We start from the raw sequence: 12,797 nt of genomic DNA, 5'->3' as shown, positions 1-12,797 counted from the left end.
GATGCCTGGGATGGTTTCATTGCTAGGGTGAGACAAAGTGAACAAAAACCTTCAGGTAAAAAGATCACAGTCAAGCTTTTACTGGATATTACTAACATTAGCATGACATCACTGAAAGCCAATCAGGCAGGCTCATCTGCACCCAGCTTCCACAGCCAACTCTTAATATTTCATAAGGAAGAGAAGCTCTTTTCATTACTTGATCAGAAAGCCTGAATTTTACAGATATCTAATAAATAGAGCTAGAGAAATGTCCAACTTCCAGGAACTGCAAGTGAGATTAAATATGCGAGGAGAATATCCAAGAAGAAAGAGCCCATCTGCTTGATTGCTATGCTGCTCTGTAAGCAAAAATCACAGCATCTCCTTCTCCTCCCCCATCATTTGGGTCTCATCACTGTCCTATTGTAAGTAAATGCCTTCAAAAAGAGAAAAAGACACCCAGACCCTGCCCCTCCCCTGCTTTTTACAAGACTTCTGCCACAGAATGCTACTACATGCCTGGGTATTGTGCCAATGTACTTTAGCAGGTGTGGCGCTCTTGTAAAGGAACAGCAGTCGCTGGCTTAACTGGAGACAGAGAATTAAAGGACATTAAATTCAATCAGGAAGAACAAAAACCCCAAGAACAAAAACAAAAGCTGCTTGATGGAGAATTTGCACGTGCGGGGACATTCTCTGGTAAAGAGCCATTCAAGCTATTGCTGCTCCACAGGCACATTAAAATTCCATGTCCCATGCAGCAAAATTTGAGAGAAGTCAGATTCAGTTGGACCAATAGTCCAATGAGGAGGATCTGCTCAGACTGTTTACAGAGACTAATGCTCATTTTGCTTAAAATGTGGGTCAATCTACCACAGAGCCTAGACACACTGACAAGTTCATCTCCAGTGCTGGTGCCCATTTTTCAAATTACACCAAGGTACATGTGCATCTGAGAGGAGGGCTGAGCTTATGTCAAAAGGATTCATTCATGAGATAGGAGAGTAAAATAAGATTTAATATTTCATAGCCCACCTCCAGGAGAAACCAGGAAGATTAGATTAAGACAGCAACTTCTTTCAGCTTTCCTTTATAGAAAGCTGGTGGCTGAGAACATTTTCAGTCCTCTCTGTCACTAACATTTTAAAGTGTCCAGCATATCATATTTATAAGTGTGTCAGTCTCACTGGCCTTTTCTGGGTTACATAAATGTTTGATGGAAACATTCTCCAAGAAATCAATTTTTTATAAGAATTTAATGATAGCTCATCCAAATTCATTTCTCAACATGACAGCTGATTAACCCTTTGCCAGCAAGTAGCCTTTAAACAAACCCAGAATACAAAGTCGAGGAAAATAACTCCGTTTTAAAACTCAAGTTTCTGTTTCTTTTTTGGGCGGGGGGGGGGAAATGGAGGGAGCTTGTGTTATTTTGGGGTGGGATGCAAGGGAAAAGGAAAGGAAAAGGGAAAGCTTGAGCTCTTGTTGAGACAGCAGAAATCTGTTTATTCCCAGGATTGCAAAGGCACCCTAAAAGCAGGCTGTCAGACACACTCACTCACACATCCCCTGACTTCATTCCTTTTTCAGCCTTAGTGGTCCACTGGCTTTTTTGAGAGAAAATACAGATTGCAGAAGGGTCTCAAAGGTGGCTCAAAATGGACTTCTCTCTTAAGATCAATTTTTCGATTAGTGCAATAATTTCATTAACACAAGGATCTGCCTCAGTCACCAGAGTCGGGAAACAGAACCACTGACGAATGTCTGGGACAACACACTGTTCTTAACTCACCACTATTTCCATTGAGGATATTGTAGGTGTTTCAGGGTTGGTTTTCAGATCCTGTTTGTATTTAAATCAGACCCTCAATTATACCTCAACAGGGCTTTACCATTGGTAGGTTTAAGTGTCTTATTAACAGTTGCAATTTACAAGTGTCATTGTTAGACCGGGAGTACACTTAGCTCTATTTCCAGCTTTGTCACTGATTCACTGAGTGAACCATCAAGTCCCTTCACCTGTGTGACTGTTTCCCCCTCTGAAAAAAATTGAGCTGATAGTGCTTACCAGTCCTTGTAATGCACTTGGGGGGGGGGGGGGAAATCTACAGATAAATGCTCTATACACACTTAAGTATGCACTTTGCACAGTTAATCAAGTGGCTAAAGGGTTAATTGGCATTGTGCATGAACATGGCCTGAACTGTAGCCATGTGACCTACTGTGGTCTGTCAAGGAATGGTAAAAAAAAATTAAGCACTGCTGAAACTTGTGTTCTTCCTTGCACCTGTGTATAGTCTGGAGACAGCTGTGCCAGCAGAGCAGCCAGAGCACTCTTAGCAAGACACGTCCTGCCGGCTAAACCGCTATAAGCTTCTTGGGATCTCCTTGGTGTTTAAAGGAGAGTTAAGGATTTATCAAGGAAATCTAAGTGGGTTCTGTGAGATTTTTCACTACACATACCTCATAGGAAGCATATTAAGAACTAGCAGTCTGTTGGCTGAGTGCTTTACAATAACTTGTTATAAACTAGAACTGGAAGTTTCAAAAGGAATGTGAGAATATTAGGTGTTCAAATCCCATTGGACTTCAATGGGAACTGGGTGTCCAACTCCCTTAACCTCCTCTAGAACACCCAGAAAGTAATAATTTTCTATAAAGTCAAGAAGCTGTAATACAAATCCAAGTCAAATTTTTTTTTTTTTTTTTTTTTAATATGTCAGGTACAAACCCCTCAAAAGACAGGGGTTATAGTGGAAATGCTGGATGTCCCACCGATACAACAGCATTGCCATGATGCATCACACAGCATGACAGCCCTCCGTTTAATAGTTACAGCTGCACCTCCAAATAAAAAACGATTTTAAAAAGGTCTTATTATGGAGAGTCTTGATCTGCAGAGGATAGAACAGTAAGAATCTCAAATACTTGAACCTTGCAGCACACTGAGCATGGCTAGTCTGACTTTACAACTGGCTGAATAATGACCAGTGAAGAGTGATCAGAGATGAGGAATTAATTCTCTTGTTCAAACCCCCACCTCACCCGCTGCACCCACCCACATAGCTTCCTCCACACAACTTCCCCCAGGGCTCAGCAAAGATGGTTTTAACCTCGATTACAGGGAAATATTAGGGTTGTCATCAAGAAATGGAACAAAGTGGGATCCAATAGCAATCAATGACTTGATGAGCAGAACTAATTCAATGCAGCTTATGCCTGTGAGGTGGGGCAGGGCACTCACACTAGAGGAAAACATTAATCAACACTAGCTCTGAAAGACTGGGACCAGGTTTACACTACATTACTACATCACTCGGGTGAAAAATCCACACCCCTGAGCGAGGTAGTTATATCGACCTAAGCTCCCCTCCCCCCCGTGTAGATAGCACTGACACAGCTACTGCCTCTCCGGGAGGTGGATTAATTACATCGACAGGAGCAGCTCCCCCGTCAGCGTAAGACCATCTTTGCTGCAGCTGCACCACTGTAGCGCCATATGGGAAGACAAGCCCTGGATCATCTCAGACTCCCAAAGTGGCTTTTCTGAGGTTTCCAACAAGTGTGAATGTTAAGGTAGAGATGATAAAAGTAGCTGTTACTTATTCAGTGTATACCTTTAATAAAACAAAATTTAGCGCTAAGAGAAACATGCTAAATTGCCACTCCAGGAGACTGAGGTCTTCTGTTTAGCCGCAGAATGTGTACCACATAGGCAGATGCAGGGCAACTAGCCATACATACTGCTTTATGATAATTTGCCCCAACCCTAAGCTTGATGGGACTCTTCTAGGGAACAGGAGAGTTCTCTTTCCATAGACCATTTCTTTCTTCCCCCTTTGCTGAGACTACCATTGAGCTAGGAGTGGGAATTAGCGGGACTGTTGGTGATACATACACCTTGCCACTGTGAACTGGCCTAACACAAATCTTATATTATGCAGTTCAAATAGCAGCCGTTGGAAACACGTTACATCACTGGACACCTGTGTGGATTTGAATCAGCGGGAGGTCCTGGATACAGGAGCATGGCTCTCTACATATCTCACTGAACATTCTATAAAGAGACACCATACATTTGAAAGTTAGACAATTTAAAAAAAAAAAAAAAAAAAAAGAGTTAAAAGCAGTTTTGGGAGCTACATCTGCCTTTGAGTCCTTCTGCCAATTGTTTTATAGTTTTACAAACACATTTTCCTTTTTTACAAAAACCTGTCTCTTTCAATTATAATCTTGGGGATTTGCTTAAAACAGTACGTATAAAAACTGAAACAAATGAAGCATTCCCTCTTTATAAAGATTTCTGTATTCTGTGCCCATTGTACAAACTCCCCTTCTTTTTAACACTCCCTTTGCCAAGCAACTGTTTAAGAAAAGCCTCCTTAACCCTTTTACTACTGACTATTGTACCTGGTACATTTCCCCAACGTAGTGATCAGGGCCTGTTCTGCTCTTCAGGCAGACAACATTGCAGGCCATCATTGCAGAGGGGCTACAAAGGATGCTAGCACAAAAGGGGTTAAAGGAGGAGATGCACACAGTGGGGTTAATGGGAACGACATTCACCCAAGTAGCAGCGCACTTACATCAATGAGATCAGACAGGTCGTGGATGTAATACTTGAACACAGATGCATTGGTGGCTTCCAGAGCCAACAGATACTCATTTCTTGCCTTAATGGCCTTCAGTTTATTTTCAGTATATTTTGCTTGGCGCTGAAAAGAAACAAAAAAGAGTTCATTCGAAAAAAAAAAAAAAAAAACTTCTTGGTGGCAGAACAAACTGTGCCCTCAGAACAATTACACCTCATCTCAATGCTCATTTACCTTCATTTGGGAACTAATTTCATCTCACAAAATTCCAAGGCTTAATTTAGATCAACTCAGATTGTTAATCAGACAATCAGTAAATCAGTAAAGCCCTGCATTTAGGGCTTTACCTGCAGACAACCCACAAACGATGAGGGAGTGGAGGGCGTGAAATGTTAGATGGTCTTACAACATTATAAGGTGACTTAAAAACAAGATGTCATTTCAGTCGACCTCCAGACAGGCAAGTCCCCTGGGCCACTTAATTTGATTGTTAAAGTATGTGGCTCTGCTTAAGGAAAGAGGTAGGGATTAACATTTGCCCGTGTTTGCTTGCGCGCCTCCAGATACCATGGGCCAGACCCTCAGCTGCTGCAACATCAGTTGGTAATGATCTGGCCCCATATCTTACTACCCCATTAACGTTGAGGAGAAGGCAATAACCTGCCCAAGAGCAACTTTAAGGAAGATATTCCTTACCTTTTAGCCTCACCTCTCTCCAAATAAAGAGGCTTTGGCTCTGCAGCATCTATGCATACTGAAGATAATTACAAAATTTGGCTGCTGGGCTATCCAGCCAAGTTAATGACAATGCTAACCTTTGCATTTCCTAACATTGCATCCTTAACCCTGCATTATAATGTTGTGTTTTGAATGTAAGTATCACTAACAGGAAACTTCTCAGCAGTCACTCTGGTGAATAATTGCAAAGCTCTCCTTCCAACACCATTTACTTCCTCAGTGTCACTGCTCATTTACCTTCTCCTTCATTTTCTCTATTTTCTTGACTGAGCTCCGTCGGACATGTTTCTCTTCAAACCTAACGTTGGAAGTTGAGTCAGGGGAGCGTGGGGTCTGTTTGTCCTCTTGCTTCACCGACTTCCCAATCTGTTTCTCTTCCTGTTTTTCTGCCTCTTTCAGCTTGCTCTGAGCACTGATGCTGTCTGCATTGTACATGTGGTAAGTCTTCATCACCTGCAAGAGAGATCATTGAGCAGTCACATAGCAGCATGGTTTTGTATGTTCTGAGAAGGATGAGCTTGTTGTACCCAAAGACAAACATGCTAGATGCTCACAGGTTTTATGTACGCCTTCTCAACATGGAATATTTGCCTCTGTTTCAGCCTCCAATATATCTGCACTAATGAAACTGGAAAAGGCTGCACCAGTGCAAACCCTTGCCTATAGCTATCTACACCAGGTTTCTGCACACCAGTGGCTTGCCACTGACTGCTGAAACTGGGACAAATCCCCAGTATAGACTAGGCCCTAGGTGCTTAGAGATTTTATTCACTGGGGTGGGTGGGGAAATCAAACAGTGCTTTTATCTTTAAAACAAATTGATGTCATTCTACAGATCACAAACATTACTTCAAGATGGCCAAAGTATCCTTCAAAATAAAAGGCAAAAAGGTAATAGTTCCTTACTGAAACTGGTTTTAAAACAGCTACCCATTATCCATGTTCTAATGGTGACAACAACATCCTACCACAGAACAGGGACAAAGCATGTGCACTTATGAAACTGGGGTTCTCAGAATACTTCTGGAATCAAACTGGGTTATTATTCAGCTCTGATTTGGAGTGCTTTTTCCATAATATAATTTTGGCCTCACTAAGATCCTTTTAGTGGAAGCCAATGGACTAACCTGTGAGGGGGAAAAAAAACCTATTTCCCTAAATTAGTTGCATGGTAAGTTTTGGTATCCGCTTGGTTTCCAAAAATTTTGAGCTATAGCCTCAAAACTCAATGAAACCAGTCACTGGGGATTCACAAATCTCATGCAGCCCTGTGTAAATCAGTGGCTTCCTCCCATTGGCTTCAGTGGCCATTGCCTGTCACTTCTCTGCATCAGCCCGAGATCCATATTTAATTTATTTAAACACAACTTGAGGTCGACAGTTTGTTGTTGTTTTTAAAATACCAAAAAACTAATAAAAGACCAGCTGATTCCCTTAACATAACCGAGGAGGGTTGTACCGCATTGGATAATTATCATATACATGTATTTTCCTTAACGTTTTCACTCCCATAGTTTGAGTTTGAGGCCCACAATCAGTCCCTTTGTACTATCTGCTGAGTGAACAACAGCACAACACTGCTTGCTGAGGTCCTGTTGCTGGTTCCAGTAGGAAAGGATGGTGTGAGAAAGGAATGGGCTCTAGGGAGATATGCACTGTAAGGTTCAGAGGGGAAGTGCTTTGAGTGTTTTGTAAAGAGAAACATTTGCATAAAAAATTACTGATAAAAATGTCATGCTAAAATCTAGCTACTCAAATGCCACGTTTTATACATTATTCCAAGTACATCTGAAGATGTAGGAGAGACACACAAGCCTCTGATTTGATGTTTTGCCAGTGCCACATGTCATCATCATTTGGATAGTGGGATATGAATATGCATCTTTGTAATGTAATAATGAGAGGTGCCTTTATTCATATTTCATACAGAAGCTCAATCGGCCCGGAGGCTTCTAGTCTTGGAAAATAATTTATATTGATGTTCTTTAGCAATGACAAAAGGAAGAACATGTTGCTCTAGGCTTTTAGAGCACCTTAGTCTTTGTGGTCCTCTTGTAGTTAAAATTAGGATTATGCATTAATGGGACCTTCATCCCTCAAAAGGTTTCCAAGTGAGATACAAGGTCTGTGCATGCAAAGTCCTGATGGGCAAACCTCAGTCAGTTCAGATACATATCTGAACCTCTTGGATCCACAACTTTAGCCTTTGCAAGTCTCCTAAGAACACTGTCGTGATTTTAGTCAATAGGTCAATAACATGCCATCGCTGGTAATTAGTAACAATGGTCAATGATGGGATATTAAAAGTTACTACAGAGAACTTTTTCCGGAGGGTCTGGCTAGAGAATCTTGCCCGCATGCTCGGGGTTCAGCTGATGGCCATATTTGGGGTCGGGAAGGAATTTTCCTCCAGGGTAGATTGGCAGAGGCCCTGGAGGTTTTTCGCCTTCTTCCGCAGCATGGGGCAGGGGTCGCTTGCTGGAGGATTCTCTGCGACTTGAAGTCTTTAAATCATGATTTGGGGACTTCAACAGCTGAGTCAAGGGAGAGAATTATTCCAGGAGTGGGTCAGCTTTTGTGGCCTGCATCATGCGGGAGGTCAGACTAGATGATCATATTGGTCCCTTCTGACCTTAAAGTCTGAGTCTTTTGAGAGTTTCAGGTATTTCCAGAGTTGGAACTTGGAAGGGCAGAAGTGCACAACGAATATGGAAACTAAGAAGATGGGGGGGAACCACGATATATTTTAGTTTCAGAGAACACCTGGATCTAGTTTTGTGTAAACCAGGAGAAGAGAGGAAAAAGGGCATGACATCTGAACTGGTTTATCCACCCTCAATTAAAAATGACCTTGCAGTGGAAATAGGCACTGATGATAATAGGCTGATAAGTGGCCAGTAAAGGTTATCCGAGTACAGGGCCCAATATTGCAGTCCTGACTTCAGCCCAATTCCCTTTGGAAGCCATTTGGTTTTAAGATGCAAAGCCATTTATGCCCATTTCACCTTAGTCTGAACTTTAACATAATTTCACTTAAGTGAGATATATGCTCTATCCTCACTCAAAGATCAGTGAAGGTTCTCAGTTACCGAGAGAAGTTATACTTAAACATGAAAGAGCACATGAACAGTGTCAGTATTAAGAGAGACCTTCTGAATAATTTACACACAGACTTTCAACTACAACATATGCCTAGACTAGAAAGCAGGCATTTATAGTAGCTGTAAACTGCACAGACGTCTATTTTCCTCTATCGCTGGAAAGGGAGCTGGCAGGGAGAAAAAAAATTAATAAAAATCCAATTTTAATGAAATCCTGCTGACGATGCCTCTGTGCCTGCTCCATGTTTGGCAATGGGGTCAGTGCTGACTCACTATGGCCAGCTGGGGTCAACACCGCAGCCAAAGAACAGATTAATATGACAGCAGGACCAGGACATAAAATTCTTAAATAAAATAGATTCCTGAAGGCATATGCCAGAGAGTCACAGGGTTTTTTCCCACTTCATGTTTGCATTGTGAATTTTCTTCATGGTATTGAAAATGAAGTATTGTTGCATTAAGCATCAGTCGTCTTACTGACTAATCTTCAAGGTAATATATTTACAAAACATGTGAAAGATTCAGAAACTTAAGAAATGGGAAGTCAAAAGACTGGTAAAATATCATTTCTTTTAGCAAAATCTGCCCCGGGAAATTAAAAAGCAGAATCAAGTTAATGGTGATCAGTTGTCTCAGATAGTAAATTCCCAAGGCTGGTGTACAAGATCTTAGAGTGAGGATGCAATTGCTACATCCACTTTCCCAATTTATATGGCTGCTAATCTGCAGGTAACCAGACCGGGATGGCATGTAACAGGCATACTGACAAGACATGAATTTTCAAAGGTATGATTGCTGCAGATCAGCAGGATCTCCAAGCACAATATTGCTGATGAAATAACTTCAGGGTTAATGGATTGTCATCTGTAATAGGCAAGACCACTAATCTCACAGGATCCAACTACAGACTCAAATGCTAAGGTGAGGCACTGGTTTCATGTAATGACTTAAGACCTATATGGTCAGTGCTGCACCTGAACTGTGACATGTGGCCACAAAATGAATGGGATAAACAGTGACATGGCTGAATTTAAAACTAGACTGAACATAAAACTCTCCTCATTTGCTCTGTGAGAGCATCAACTGGTCTCATCAGATGTTTTAAGCTGATATAAAACATTATTTCAGGCCTAATTGATTTATAAGACAAACACCCACAAGTGCTGCTCATGTCAATGGACTCAAAAAATTCATTTGCACAAAGTTGCATGAAAACTGAATCCCAATGAATGGTTCATCTAGTTTCAAGACCGTTGCTCATCACTTCTGCAAACTGGGCAGCTGATCAGAAACTTCCTTAGAGCCAGTTTAGACAAGCTGTTTTTTCATGGTTAGTCCACTGATTCCCATAAAAGTTATTTAGTAAGGGCAGTTACAGTGGAGAAAAGGCAATTGCAACAGAACAATACACCATTTTGAATGAAAGTTCTGTAGAATCCTGTTCTCTCTCTCTCCCACACACACCCCTCCGCCCCCTCCTCCCCATTTGCCATCTCTAATTTCCATGAATAGATGAAATCTAAAGGAAACGGGGCAGTGAGTTTGTTCTGATTTACTTGAAATTTGAAGTGATTGTTGTCCGTTAGGCAGACAGTAGCAAGAGTAGTTCATATGCAAAGGCATTTCTAGAAGTCCCAACTACAACTGCTCTCTCTTGCCCAACCAGTCAACATCCTAAACCAAATTAAGCCCTAGTACAAACGGGCACAACCTCACTAGAATCAATAGAGCAGTATCAGATGTGCATCTGGACCCAAGAAGTTAACATTCTCATTCACTCATTTTGCTAGTGGCATGTTATTCATGGCAGAAACTACAAGAAACTTGAATGGCCAGTGATTAAGTTTGATCCACTTAGAAAGAGAGCTACTATATAGTATGGTTGGGGTGGGGGTTCCTCTCTTTGTAATTTGAAAAGAATATTCAGAAAAGGGATGATCTGAAATTTTAAAAAGAAAGAATGAATTTCTAGTCTCTGCCAGGGCTGCAAAGGTTATTCATGCGCTAATAAAATGTTCATTGGGGTGCTTAGGGAAAACTGACAAAGGATTTTTCCAATGCTGAGTGCTTTAAGATAACTTCCTTCAATACCTGGCTCAATGACTTGTGAGAAACTGGTGTCCTGAACACGCATATATTGGTACATAAGTTCCTCTGGGTCGTTATCTTATCATCTGAAGTGCTGTGTATACTTAGTGCAATTTAAGTTAAACAAAATACTTGAAGAGACAAGCGTCTGGAGGCAGGTACCTTTTCTGCTGTAGGAGCCCTTACCCATACATAATACAGGAGAGAGAAACACAAATGAAGCCTAGATTAAGCCAGCAAACGAGAGGCCATTCCTATGGCAGGCAAACCAGACAACGTGACCTGATTTCATAATTTATAGAGCCACGTTTATTCTTAGCATAACTCCACTGCCATCAACAAGAAAAACCTGCAAATATCCCTGCTGCACAAAGCAATGCTGGACATCTAATACCATTCAAGACTATGTCATGCAACCACTGTTAGAAAAATCTGCATGGAATGCCCATGAATTCTATCACACTGCTACTTAACAGTCATTGCTTGGAGTTGCCTTTAAGCAATATAAAATGTCTTCCCCAGGGATAAACTTGCTGATTCAGTAATACTAACTGCTCCCAGGGGAGAGCAGGGGTGAGATAAACCAAAAACACCACTCACTCTCCTGCATGGCAACGCAGAGCAAAACTATTACATTATCAGGCCAGTATAATATCAAAATTGCCATGAATCAGCAGCTGTGTTTCTGTGGTACAGTGTTAAAAATGCCATTCTAACTGTTCCAGCACCAAGAGCTCTGGTATGTGCTGAATTTTCTTCTTTTTTTCTTCCCTTCCTGAACTCTACTGCTTTCTCAAAGATTAGCCTAAATATTTGGCTTTAACACTCCAATGCTGAACTTCCTCCTTTGGGGTTTTGCTGGTATATATGATTTCAGAGAAACACCCCTCCCTACTGTAATGTTAGCGGTTAATACCCAAGCTCCACCCTAGGGTCAATATGTTCTGACTTTCAAACACATTTCTGAAGCGTCTTTTCAGGAGAAGAGGGGTAAGGAAAGAATTTACACCACAACATATCAGCAACCCAGATCATTAGGCAAAAAACAAGGTGTTCCGTGCAACAACCCCACAGAAAAAATGTTTGCAGGGCATGTTTCTAAAATAGAAGCAATTCACTAACAGATGATGAAAGGACAGATTTAATCAACAGCAAACGTATTTCATTCAGCTGCACAAGAAGGAAAGCCCCAGAACAGCAGGCGAGCTTTATGAACATATTTCTTCTCCTTCCCCAGACAATGCCTCTTCCTTTGAGTTTGTGCTGGATACACTGCAGAACAGAAAGGACAGATGGTGGCTGTCTTCCTGGTGTCACTTGTTTTTCTGGAACACAGGAGGACCACATGTACACGGTGGTCTTCTCCACTGAAATTACACAGCTTTTTTCTGCAGCAAGGTTATTTTTCTTCAAGTCAGCCACATACAATCACTATGCCTGTCTGACTCATGTAGAAGATACCCTCTTAAATACTTTAGGGCAGTTGGGGTTCTTTTAAACATTTGTTATCCCTTGTTCTCCCTCCTTTAGAAATGCCTCTGCAGCTGGTAGCAGGCACAAATTAAGGCAGGATCTTTGGGAACTGGGTCCAGCAATCAGAATGACCTCAATGCAGTACTGAATCATCAAGAAATGGTGAAACTGCTGGAAAAAGGACCTGAATGGACAAGTTACCCACAAAAATGGGATTTGATTTGGGGGGGGAGGGGAAGGATCAGCAACTTCAATCTGTAGCACAATAAAAGCAATTTTCTTTAAGATATTCTTTCAATAGCACCTCAAACCCATCAGGTTGAAAATTATATAAAGATGGAATGGGGGATAAATGTTGGAGAAATTGTGGTTAATGAGGAGATTTTATGTATATAGGGTGATGTCCAGTCATTGAAGAGTACAGTACCGGGATGTAATTTTAACCAAATATCACAAATTATTGGATATTTGTTACCAAATGATCCTTAGGTAAAACCTCCTGGGGCTTCCTAGAGGAAATGGTCATACAAGGGGGAAAAAAAAGGTTAATCTCATCTGCTAGTAGCTGCTCAGATACTGATAACCTCTGTTTAACCACAGAAAATGGTTAAATACCCAGCAAACTAGATAAAGGACAAATAGGTACTTATATGTTTGGTCATTTATTTAATACTCCAGATACATTCACCTGCAAAAACCCAGAACATCTGTCAATTATTTTTTGGAATATCAACATTTGATAGACACTGATGGTCTATTAAATGTGTAATCAGAGAATTCACTAATTTTAATAAAATCACTAGAAATGAACGTCCTGGGTAGT

General features: G+C 41.2%; 1 protein-coding gene across 3 annotated transcripts in view; it reads right to left on the bottom strand.

Annotated features, from left to right (window-relative positions):
- Positions 1–12,797, bottom strand: part of SRGAP2 (SLIT-ROBO Rho GTPase activating protein 2) — a 193,574-nt gene that overhangs the window by 52,035 nt on the left and 128,742 nt on the right. For all 3 annotated transcript variants that reach the window (XM_065404521.1, XM_065404522.1, XM_065404523.1), the window contains exons 5-6: positions 5,550–5,765; positions 4,569–4,697 (exon numbers count right to left, since the gene is read on the bottom strand). In XM_065404521.1, the coding sequence (XP_065260593.1) occupies positions 4,569–4,697; positions 5,550–5,765 (345 nt within the window). The remainder of the gene's footprint in view (positions 1–4,568; positions 4,698–5,549; positions 5,766–12,797) is intronic.

This window comes from Emys orbicularis, chromosome 4, assembly GCF_028017835.1.
Source record: "Emys orbicularis isolate rEmyOrb1 chromosome 4, rEmyOrb1.hap1, whole genome shotgun sequence".
Lineage (NCBI taxonomy): Eukaryota > Metazoa > Chordata > Testudines > Emydidae > Emys > Emys orbicularis.
Note: the sequence above shows the minus strand (reverse complement) of the source record. Positions and strands in the feature narration are given on the sequence as shown.